At 37.2% G+C, this 13053-nt stretch overlaps 1 protein-coding gene across 1 annotated transcript in view; it reads left to right on the top strand.

Annotated features, from left to right (window-relative positions):
* Positions 1-13053, top strand: part of WDFY4 (WDFY family member 4) — a 268014-nt gene that overhangs the window by 34689 nt on the left and 220272 nt on the right. Inside the window, exons 12-16 of the mRNA XM_069067249.1 lie at positions 2025-2230; positions 3338-3507; positions 5377-5502; positions 6439-6603; positions 11259-11459. Coding sequence (XP_068923350.1) covers positions 2025-2230; positions 3338-3507; positions 5377-5502; positions 6439-6603; positions 11259-11459 — 868 coding nt within the window. The remainder of the gene's footprint in view (positions 1-2024; positions 2231-3337; positions 3508-5376; positions 5503-6438; positions 6604-11258; positions 11460-13053) is intronic.

The following is a 13053-nucleotide window of genomic DNA, read 5'->3' as shown; positions in this document are numbered from 1 at the left end:
AATGAATTAACTTAGATAGAATTGTTATTTTTATTATATTGATGGTCTACTCGAGCAATTAGCACTTCTCCAGTTGTTGAGGGCAAAGATTTTGTTTTGCCATTTTTTGCTGTCCCTTGCCTTGGCACAATACCTGGCATATGATAGACACAATAAATGCTTTTAATTATCACCATTTCATTGGGATAATTAGCCAGTGGAAAGAAATTACCACAATAAGGAGGCCAACTGAGTCCAGAAACTGATTCTGCCACCATACGTGTGATGTCGTTGCCAAGTTGAGAGCTGATAATCAATTTAGATTCTATGCACATTTGCAGGAAAAAATATCACAGAAGGGGATGTTAGAAGGTTACATGCAGGATTGCCTCATAAAACAGGTGAAAAGCAATGGAGAGGAAAATGAGTATGTGGAAATCTTGGTGTGAATAACAACTAAACCAGATCACCCAGAGACCCTTTATAGATGAAAATAGGAGGACAAGAAGCAGATGAGAAATGAGACAGATGTGCCAGCATTTCTTTAGCAATCTATTCCCATAATGGATGACAGTGGAACCATCATATTTTGACTCTAACATCTCAACACCTGATATGATATGAGGAAGTGCAAATGGCATTCAATAAAATGAATCTGGGAAGAGTAGCGAAGCTTGACAAAGAGAGGGCATTTCTGCTTGGAGGCAAAACATAAGTATTCAGAGACTGATTATCAAAGTTTCTCAATTGGGGATGAATCTAAAAATTTGAAGAGATCACAATATTATTACCAAATAAGATAACCCAGAAAATAAAGATAATTGCCATCTCTTACCCATAAGTTTTTATCTCTATAAACACTTTCCATGCATGATCTATGTATATATTAAAAATACCTCTGATGAAATTATGGAAAGAGAAGGGAATGACAAATTCTTTACAAAAGGCCACATTTTTTGCAGTCATACAATTTAATGAGAATTGTGTTATTTGTTGATTTTTTTTTAATGATTGTCTAGAGTAAAATATCCGTTAAGGAAATTCCAATACCTGTGATAAAATAATACAAAATTCACAGTTAACCCTGATGATAAATAAAAGTGAGGTAGTGAAGTTTTGTCATATTCTGATTATGGTATATTGAAGGTCCCTAATGCTACTGTTATATATATTTATCTTTATATTATGAAAACCGTTTTTTTATGACCTTATATATCAAATTTGTTTGTGCATACACTTTAAATATACATTATCTATTGTTCTGACTATCCATTATTTAACCTTATTTGTTTCTTTTATATTATATTTATATTATAATTATGGTAAGCAATTTAAACTAGAATTTATTTCTTTGTTTCCAACACTTTTGTTAATGATAGATAGCAACAGACTTAAAGTCTGTTATTCCTTTTAAGAACTTGACTTTATGTTAAACTGGAATACTTTTCCTACTACTTTGGGAAATTTTTATGGTGGATTTAAAGAAATATATATTTTTGAGATGTTCTTAGCTTCTTAAATATTTTTTTTCAGTCAAAATGTTGGAAGAATTCATAATCTTATAATCTTAAGATTTATTCCTATGATTTTAGTCTGATATAAGCTGATGGCTTTTTTTTGTCTATTGTTGAGAGATTAAAATATTCCGATACCAAATAGCAAGTTTTTGACAGATCCAAATGCAGGAGTCCAGATTCCAGATTTATATGAGCAATTTTGTACACTGTGTGTTTAGATTAAAACAATTAAAATGATATATTTGGAATTGGGACTAGACCTTTGATTTTGTTGAACTGAGAACTCCTGGATGAACAAATTCCATTAATCAGTATAGGTCAGTGCCTTCTCTGTAAACCTTTTAGAGAAGTTTGCCTAGATTTCTGAGAAGTTAATTGACTTGCCCAAGGTCACACAAATAGTAGATCTCAAAGATGAGACTGGAACCCAGGTTTTCCCAGCCTTGAGGCCAGCTTTCTAACTAGCACTCCATGCTGTATACACACATACAAAAATAATCACTTTCGCATAAATGCATCTTTTCACAGGTCACTGGAAGAAATGTTTCTGAACCTGGGACCTGACTGGTTTCTGTTATTCATTCAAGATCATCTGCACCCAAGTACAGTGGTGTTAGGAATTAAATTGCTATTGCACTTTTTGTATAACCCAACTCTACGGGCCAGATTTAAAGATGGATTATCAGGGGGATCCTGGGTCGAAAACAGTATTTTAGGAGTGGATATTTTGATGGGTAAGTCTGAAACAAAGGATTTTAAAGACTGTACACACACACATATATATTATATATATATATATATATGTGTGTGTGTGTGTGTGTGTATGATTTTAGTGTTTACGTATGTATATATGTAATTTTAATATTTAAGAAGCAACATGGTATCTAGTAGTAGTGTGTTGGACTTGGAATCAGAAAGAGTTGGGTTCAATCCTACCTCTGATACTTGCTAGGTATATGACCATGGGCAAGTTATTGAACCTCCCAGTCTCTGTTTCTTCATCTGTAAAATAAGAACAAGCATACCTGTAGCACCTAATCTGGTCATTGTAAGCCTTAAATAAAATAATGCACGAAAAGTGTTTTACAAATATTAATTTGTTGCTGTTTAGTCATTTTCAGTCATATCTGACTCTTCATTTCCCCATTCGGGGTTTTCTTGTCAAAGATATTGGAGTGGTTTGCCATTTCCTTCTCCAGCTCATTTTACAGATGAGGAAACTGAAGCAAACAGAGTTGAGTGACTTGCCCAGGGTTACACAGCTAGTAGTAAGTGTCTGAGGCTGTATTTGAACTCCAGAAGATGAGTTTTCCTCCCTCTGGGCCTGGTACTTTATCTACTGTACTCCTTAGTTGCCCAAATTGTAACATGTAATATATATTAGTTGTTATTAGCACATTTTTTTTCTGGCATATTCTGTTGATTTCAACCAGTCACTTTGAAAAGTCTCTATGTTACATACACACATACTAGACAAGGAGTAACTTTCAACTTACATACCCTAATACAATGATCGCTCCTTGATGGCAGAAGCTATTTTGTATTTGTCTTTCTCTCCAGCAACTAACCCAGTGTTTGATACATGGTAGGTACCTCATAAATATTGATTTGAACAGAATGGAATCATGTAACATTTGTAAATGCATCATCACCATCACTCATTGAAGAACTATAGGGCTCCTAAGTATATACTAATTTTTGTCACTCATATTATTAGGCAGATGACCAATGGAACAAATATTCTTGATACAAGTGTATTATTGACAATGGTTGTGATTGTACTACTTGATTTTGGTCAAAAAACATTTTTATCACATTTTTTTTCTCCATTTGATGTTTAGATAATTTAAAAAATCAGCCTTCCATGCCTGATTCTAGTTCCTGCATGATCTCTGGTTTTCAAATATTAGCGACATTTCTTAGCCATCATATTCACATTCCCGAAGTCTACCTCCTTGTATCTAGCTTCTTCCTTCAGACTCCACTGAGTGAGGTGACTGTAGAGTCCAAGGTGAGTCCCCTGAAATGCTTCCAATGGTGGGGAGGTACAGTTTACTTTTGCTTTGTGATGCCAAATGGAAAAGTGAGGGACAAGACTCACAATTATATGATAGAAAAGCAGTTGGATCAGTATTTTGGTACGAGGTCCCTTAGCCAATTAATTGTTAATTTTAAAAATCATGTCATTTCAAAATGATTATTCCTGCTATCCAAAGAGATTTTAGACAAAAATCTTTCTTTGTTTGGTTGTCCATGACCATTACAGCTAAAGACTGATTGGTGACTAGTGGGCTCGATGCCACTCTTTCTTTTCTTTCTCTCATCACCTGAAAATTCTGAATATGTATGTCCTCAGTGGAAATTCACTGCCAAAGCTGTCAGTAATTCCCATCCCAGTGAACAGATTACTGAGTCCCATGAGTTTAGCATCAGTTAGCTTTGGATCTTAGTGTAAGATTGTGTTTTGGTAAGAGTGAACTGAACAATTCACACTCTCACAGGTTTCTCTTTGAAAGCACGGAAGGTAACCATGTTCACCTTGCATTTATCATGATGGGAAATTTTGTTCAAAGATATCTATGCAACTTACTCTTCCTCCAAATGGGGATTAGCCAATAAGCTTTTTTTTTTTTTTAAGCAATCGGGGTTAAGTAACTTGCTCAAGGTTACATGGCCAGTTATTATTTCTGGGTGTGGTGCTGAGTATCTGAGCTCGGATTTGATTCAGGTCATCCCGACACTGGAGCCAGTGCTCTTACTCACTGAGCCACCTGGCCGCCCCTAGCCAATAAGCTTTAACAACTTTTTATGAACAACTTAGATACATACCACAGTTGAACAGATGGAAGATACATCCAGATAGAGGAGATGAGTGAGTTTAGGGTTTGTGAGTAGTTGTGGACATGATCAGGGAATATTGGGGTCAGAAAAAGAAGCTGCAACTTTAAGGGAAAGTACCATTGAGAAGAGAAGTCATGTCACAATGCTCATTATGGAACCACAATGGAGAGAATGACCTTTCTCCCTCCTTCTGAGGAGGGATTGTTTCATTCATTATATTCACATCCCCAGTGCATAGCTCCTAGCTTGGCATATAGGAGGTACCTAAGAAATAGAGAAAGGAAGAGAATAAGGATTTACACCACACCTCCTATGAACCAGGGAACATGCCAAGTGCTTTTACAACTATTATCTAATTTGATCTTCACAACAACTGCAGAAAGTAGTTCTGTTATGTTCACCATTTAACATTGATAGAACTGAAGCAAACAGAGGTTAAGTGACAAGCGAAACACTTGTTGATTGACAGCAGTACAGATACCTTTCCCAGGTTTCTGTTGGACTATTCCTGCTGGTGTGCACTTAAACTCCCAGTTGGGGCTCTTCTACAAGTCATAAAATAACAACAAAAACAACAGCAACAACCCCAACAAATTACCCTTCCTAACACCAGGAGAGCCTGCCTCTACTCTTGTTCAATTTCATCTGTTTTTCAAATTGTAAAATACATAAATATCTTAATCCCAATTTCCAGTGGCAGGAATACATTGGAAGAGTGTTTTGTCCTATTGTGTATCTCTTTCTGTTACAACTTGGCATAGAGAATTTCTAGATGAGGAAAACTCCTTGTAACGATACAGGTTGGCACATTTTCTGCCACTTATAGTCTTAGAGAGTTGCTTAGAAGCTGAAAAGTTAAGTTCTTTGTACAGGGTCACAAAGGCAGTATGGGTCAAAGATGGGGCTATGAACTCAAGTTTTCCTGGCTTCAAAACCAGCTCTATCTACCACATAACACACTCATAAATTATGTTATATGATTTATGAATTATGCATATATAAGTTAAATATGCTTATAATTTTCTCTTTTCTATTTTAGACAAGTCTTGATGCCATGTTGCAATGGTTATTACAGAATCATAATAGGGCAAGTACCCTTAAGTCTGGTTTATGCACAGAAGGTGCCCTGCTGCTACTAGAGATGGTCAAAGCCATAATTAACCTGGTGAGTACTTGCTCTAATCAGGGCCTCAAATTCAAGATGCGATAGTTTCAAGTCTATCATAAGCAGCATATTTCTCTTAGTTATCTTTTCCATATGACCCTTTCTGTCCACTCAAGCAGAAATTACATTTAGTTCAGGCCCTCATCCCCTCTTGCCTAGCTTGCTAATTGATCTCCCTGCCTCATGTCTCTTACCACTGCAGTTCATCCCATACATTATTGCCCAAGTAACTTGCTTCAGCACAGATCTGACCATGTGACTCCCTGACTAAGCCAGCTTTGATGGTTTCCAATTGTCTCTCGAATGAATTATAAAGTCCTCTGTTTAACTCTTAAAGCCCTATAAGATCTGGCCCCAATCTACCTTTCCAGCCTTGTTGGCCATTCCTTCCACCCTGATTCCAACCCTTCCACCCTGATTCAGCCAAGCTGCTTTCATTTCCTCATTCCTGATACTCCAGTTCATATCTTTGTGCCTTAGCATTGGCTGGAAAAGAGTATTTGTTTCTGTCCAGTCTCAAGTACTTCATGTTTTCCTAACTAATTTTCATTTTCATGAAGCCATGGGAGTTTAATTTAAAAAACTCCACCAAATTGATAAATTTGGCTGATAAATGATCAACAGCAGTTGATCATTAGTTGATAAATGATCCATTTGAAGTAACTAGGAAGCTATAGAATCCTCATTTTTACCACTTAGGGAAATTAAGGGAAAATATTACTTATAATATCCCATTAAAACTTTCAATTTGGTCTCCTGGCCTCTAAAGTAGTCCCTTCTTTAGTTCAGGCATATACTCTGTGGAGTATATTTCAGGTGTCTTTTCCAGAATCAGAGATACATGAAGGCAGGTCTGTAGTCTAATTCTCCTGCTTTCTTGTATAGTAGCTGAGTCAACTTACCCAGAAGCATGCCCCTCATAAATTGTGTTCATAGCCTATCACAGGTTCAGAAGAAGATAACTGGAAAATGACCTACCCTGGCAATGTGATGCAGTTCCTTTGTCTAATATACCACAACTATCCTCAGGACCCTGTATGGTGGTCCTCTGACTTCCTCCAACCCTTGGCTGCAATTCTCTTCCCTCCAGAAATTCCAAAGGTGAGCAATACTAAATGCCTTTCCTAAAGCCTAAGAAGTGACCCCTTCCTCTTGAGAACTCTTAATGCCTGGTTTATACATCATCACTCTTTGTGTTTCAACCCATGTCATATCTATCCTTTAATCACTTGATATCTCCTATAGTATGGGGATCATGTATGGTTCTTTTTTTCTACCTTTTATTCTATTTATGCCTTTCTTAATGTCTTGCATGTAGTATGTATAGCAAGTATAATCTAGTTCATTCTCTCAGAGTTATGCCCGCACTATCTGTCCCTCATGGTTCCAGTGTTACCTTCCTGGATTCAGGGGTGTTTCTTCTCTATTGCCATTAGCTTGAGTCACTACCAGGTTTATTTTTGGTACTCTTAGGTGCCAGAGACTATGGCCTCAGTTGTATTTAACACTTAACATCAATTAAATTTTACTAAGGGATATTTACTTTGAAGAATTAGAGTCAACAAAAGAAATAACAGTTCCTCCCAGAACCTCACACTTTCCCATACTGCACCCTGCTCTCTAGGTAGTGTGGGCTCAAACTTAACTACATAGCATCAGTCTCACAAAGTTCAAGTCCCAGTGCAGCATCACGGCTGTATCAGTCAGTCAAGAAACATTTATTAAGCACTTACTACATCCTAAGCACTTTGCTAAGCAGTAGGAATACAAATACAGGCAAAAGAAATTATAATCCCTGCCCTCAAAAGATTACATTCTAATTAGGAAAGATAAAACATAAAAGGATAAATGAAAAGTGGGAAGATATCATGGGGAGGGGGAAAGATGCTCATTAAAGAACTTAGTGAGAGGGATGACTGGGTTGGGCCTTTCCCAAAATGGAGATTTAGGAAAGAATTTACAAGTAGAACAAAAGGCCAGCAGAAATGGAATCAGGAGGCAGCTGAGGCCTAGCCAGCAGTCAAACTAATCAGGGATAGCTAATCTGGACTCTTCCCCAAAATGGAAGTTCTGAGCAAAATTCACCAAAGGGAGAAGGGGCTTACAGGAGGGTTAAGGAAGCAGATGGGGCATAATAACTAATTCCAGAGAATGAGTGGGTCTTTGTCTCAGTTACTCTTAGACTGGGTCTCAAAGATCACTCTTAAAGTCCAGTTCTTTCCCTTTGGGGCATTAATGTTGGACTGACTACAATACCTGGATACTAGGATGCCATAAGGCTTGTTCTCTTTTCCTTTTGAAATTTGCAAGGTCAAACTCACTAATCCATTCACCTGATACAGAAAAGATCAAATGCAGTGACCAAAGAGCCATATGTTGGCTCTGGTTAAGAGGACCCAAGGCTTCTCTCTTTACTATATTGTCTTTCACTGGGCTCCATTAATGAAGGAGTCAAAGAGATACCCCAAAAATAAGCAACCAAAGCTAACACAACTGAGATTCCAACAACTAATGCCTTTTTGAAGACATCCTCAGTTTCAAGTGTGTGACCGATCAAAGAGGTTGCCATTAGCCCCGTGGTTAGCAGACCACGAACCAGTTACAGAATGTCTACACATGCTCTAATATCTCCCCAAGTAATTTCCATTACATGACATCATAGTTCTCCCAGAAGCGGGCTCTCTCCCATGGGGAGGTTGTTGCATTCTGTGGATATGCCAGCTATTCAAAATGCAAGTATTCAGTAAAAAGCTTATTGAATTATAATGTTTATTAAATGATAGAATCAGAATCCGAAAGATCTTTAGATATTTGAGTTAATTTTAAGAGGATGAAAAAAATCTAAACTCAAATTCTCTAATTTAAAAAAAAAATTAACTATTAGCATTGACCAAAGGAAAGATAGCTTGACAGCAGTTCACATACAAAAAAAGACAGAAATGTTAAGTGATGAGCTCAAAATAAGTCAGCCAACAGTGTAATATGGTTGCTAAAAGGCTAATTATTCATTATTAGTTTTGAATAGTAGCCTTAGTGTGAATTAATTGTATAGAACTCTAGAATGAAGGAAGTCATAGTGCTGGTGCTATTGTATTCTCCCTTGGATGAATCCTATCTGTAGTATTTTGTTTATACCTTGATAAATTGGAATATAAGGAACTGGGAATGAATATTTTATGAGAAAAAAATAGAGGAGCTGAGTATGTTTAACTTAAAGAAGGAAAGACTGGTGTGTTAAAGGGAAGAGTGTCTCCAAATATGTCATAGACTGACGTGTGGAAGAGGAATTAGGATAAGGCTACAGCTAAGACCAATGGCTAGAACTTATAGAAAGATAATTTTCTGTGTACCACAAGGGGGAATACACAGCACATACATGTAACATGTATGTATATGTCTCCGTACATATGTGTGCTTGTGTATATATATGTGTGTGTGTGTATGTATAAATTAGAAGTCTCCAAAAATGGAATAGGAATAGTCTGAAGTGAAGATGACTTCCCCTCTTGCCAGAAGCATTCCAAGAGAGGCTAGATGGTCATTTGACATAGATGTTGTAGAGGAAATTACTGTTTGAACTAAAAAGTTGAATTAACCAACCATGTTTCTTTTTTTTTTTTTCCCAACTCTAAGCTTCCCTGTGATTCCTCAAGGGTGAAAAATAAAATTACAAGTAAATCCATTTTTTTCTTTTAAGGGAAATAAACATAAACATTAAGGAAATTACTTCCAAATTTCAGGATTACCTTTTTCTTAGTAAGGATGGAACCTTACCTTTGAGCAGCTTGGGGTACTTCCATAATTTGGTCAACTTCCAGAGTGGTAGAAATGAGAAATATCAAGTCTTAAAAAACTTCTAAGTCTTAGGAGAAGAATGCATAATTACAGGAAATGAAAATTTATTCCTGGAAGCATGTAATCATTTTATTCTAACAAAAGCATGGTGCAAACATTTTCCCCATGGATTTCTCCCCCCCCCCCATTTTTTATTTTTGAATTGGCTGTGTTGAGGGTAATCATGGAGGTGTAGTTGGAGAGAGAGAGAGAGGACTTAGCTTGGGAAGATAAATGAAGTCAGAATTAGATGTTTTTGAGGTCAAGATAAGTTCTTCTAGGTATAGAATCTGAATTCCAAGGAGTTTTGGGGATGGATTTGAAATTTAGTAGGACAAAAATTGATAATAGTAACAGAGAAAAGAAAAGGGGTCATATTATTCCTTAAATGATTCTGAAAATGTGGTTGTAGCCTAGGAAGTAGCAGCAAAATTTGAGACAAGAATCAAGGAATGAACAAGACTAGGGACTGATAATTCCCTGTTTTCCCTTTTTTTTGTTCCATATGGACTTTTATTCATAGAAAGTGGGACAGATACTGCAGTACACAATCTTAGCATAGCATTTTTGATACTTAACCAAATGAATCTAATTATTTGCTTTGAAATTATACAGTGAGCTTTTCAATCAGGCTTTAGAACAGTAATTAATCCAATCACTACCTCCCTGGTGCCATTGAATTAATTTTATGAATTAAGAAAAAATTAATTAATTTTATGAATGGGCAAAGTGAGACACTGAGGGCTGATCTCATTGGCAGGAGGTTTTAGTATTGTGGTAGAAGAGGAAGCTGGGAGTGAGGAGATGCACCTCTAATTGATGAATGCCATTAATTCTGCTTGTGAAATTGGATATTCTCAGCACTTCAGGACACTGTAAAGTTGAGATAAAAGTGCCTTCCACATTTATCTCTCAGTAATATTTGAGGATAATCAAAGTGTTATGAAAATGTCTTGTAAACCTTATAATGTCCGACTGATGTCACGTCAGTTAATAGTGCTTAGGCTTTGTGCTCTGGTACCCTACAACTCTCATGGTAGATGGGCACTAGAAACTCTCATGGTACAGCCCAGGAAACCGAGTTTCTAGTTCTTCATCCTATCCATATGACTGTACCTTCATTATAGCATGAAATGACATGCAAAACAAATGCCCGACCACTAAAATGCTCTTAACTTAATTCAACTGCCCGTTTGATATTTTTAACACCCAGGTCTGACCATGTTGCCCCCTTGCTTCCTTTTTTTCTCCAGTATAAAACACAAAAATTACATGAGAGCATTTAAATTCTTCTGCAAGACGACCTGGATTTGAATCTTGGCTCTGCCACCTACTATCTGTGAGATCTGGGGCAAGTCTCATCATTTGGGGGCCTTAGTTTTTTTCATCTCTGAAATGAGAGGTTTGACTCAATGACCTCTAAAGTTTCTTTCAGCTCTAAATATATGGTCCTATGGTATCTCTCTGGCTCCAACTTACCTTTTCAGGTTTATTTAATATAACCTCTCTTTCATCCATTATCCATTCCAGTTAAATTATCCCTTTGGCCATTCCTCATACATGACACTGAATCTGCCACATGAACTTACTTAAGTATTCTTTCCTTACTGGAATGTGCCTTCATTGCATACCTTCAGTTTTTTTTCTTGCTTTAAAGCAAAGTTTAGGTGTCCTCTCCTGCCAGAGACCTTTCCTGATTTCCCCAATTGTTAATTCATTTTTTCTTGTTGCAATAGCTTACTACAACTTTGTATATGCTTCGTGCATTTATCTTTGTACATGTTCTACATCTTAGTAGAATATATGTTACTGGAAGGAAGGGATGCTTTTGTTCATGTCTCTATATCCTAAATAACTAGGACAGTGCCTTGAATGGAGAATGCATTTAATAAATGTTGTCAAATTATTTTTTTCCTGAGTAGAGAATGAGCGACTCCTCATGGAATGACAATGTCCTTTTGACTGCGGCTGAAGGACAGAACAGCACAGAGACCCCCACAAATCCTTCTACAACTCACCCTGCCAGAAAACAAGTCTCTGATTTCCTGAAGCTCCTACTCATGGAGATCTTGCTGTGTACTCCAACACAAAAGCAATCACATCCACTGGACTTCCTTCTTGAGGTTGGTTCTGACAAAGTGGGAATGGGCTTGAATATTCATTCCTCCAAAGAACTGAGGCAAAAGCTGGAATTTAGTGGGTGGGATGGTGGGGTAGAGGGTTTAAAGAAGGATGAAGTTTCTGGAGAAGTAAAGAGTCTTTGTCCTTCACCAAGGAAGCGAAAAATCTTTGACCTTCAGGATATTGAGGCTATAGTTTTAATGTGAAATGAACTTGGAGTGAGCAATTGATCAGTAAATCTAGTTGGGGTGAACTTCAATTCTTCTGCTTTATGACTTGGATCAAGAAGCTCTCAAATCACTTCTAAAGAGTCACATGAGTGAACAATTTGCTGATGAGATGGGCTCATGAATAATTTACTTTGGGGGCTAAAATTGATGGCTGCATCCATTTGAGCAAGAGTGGTTTAGGAGTGAATAGGAGTTGAACAGAGAGGGGATTAGGACAGAACAAATTCATTTCTTAGTGTTAAGATTTAGGGGTGCTGGGGACCCAAAGAGCAACACATAGGTCCTGCCCAAATGAATTTGATGCAAACCTTCTCTCAGCCAAAGAAGAGGTTTATTAAAGCACCAATAAAAGGTGGACATGATTCTAAAAATCTGCCATATTGACCAGACTCTTTAGGAATCTATGCATTGGATAGACTCTCAAGGAATCTGAGCATTTGTGATGCTTGTATTGGCAAGCTGGTCCAGATTGAATCTGAGCACCTTAATGAAGGCAAGATGAATCTTATATACAGAAAGACTGTGGGAACAAAGAAGGGGTCTAGAAGAAGTTAAGTGAGTGGTAGTATAGGGTAGGACCAGGTGCAGACAATGAAAAGGCAATTAATTAGCTGGGAAGGGATGATTGCCCCAAGGGACACTTGGGCAGGGACCTGGGCCAAGTGGGAAAGTCCAGGGGCTTTTTCTTTTTGACATCCCAAAGACATGGTCTTTTCCTTTTGGGGTTTCAGATCCCCCATTGTTAGCATGGTCCTAAATTATGGTCACCTAGTGTCCTGACCTTAAAACATACCAAACTTTCAGTGACTCTTGTGAAAGTTCTAGTTATTGTTGAGGAAATACTTTATTAGTGTAATAGAAAGTGTTGTATTTAGCACCAGAAGATGTGGGTTCTGGACTCAACTCTGCACCCAACCCCTATACTGTATGACCTTGGGTGAGTCGTCCAATTTTTCTATGCTTTATTTTCCTCATCTGTAAAAATGATAATAATAATAATAGCCAGCATTTATATAGCACGTACTATGTGCCAGGTACTGTGTTAAACACTTTAAAAATATCTCATTTGATCCTCAAGCAACCCTGGGAAGTGGGGGCTATTATTATCCCCATTTTACAGATGAGAAAACTGAGGTAAATCAAGGTTTCTCAACTTCCCGTTTTCCCAGCTTCAGATCTAGCACTGTATCCATTACACCACCTAGTTGTCTAAACCAAAAAGTTGTTTACTCAAGTCTCCTGCTGCTCTATAGATTTCCCAGTAAATAATGCACTTTTTTTTTTTTTTACTACAATAACCCTCTTAGGATATAGTGGCTTGAAAAAGTGAATATATCTCCTTCTCGTGGGGCTTAAATGAGATATT

Source organism: Petaurus breviceps, unplaced genomic scaffold (genome assembly GCF_028583685.1).
Source record: "Petaurus breviceps papuanus isolate PSGF00001 unplaced genomic scaffold, PetGlider_PUasm1.0 90740, whole genome shotgun sequence".
Lineage (NCBI taxonomy): Eukaryota > Metazoa > Chordata > Mammalia > Diprotodontia > Petauridae > Petaurus > Petaurus breviceps.
This window is presented reverse-complemented; position numbering and strand designations above follow the sequence as displayed.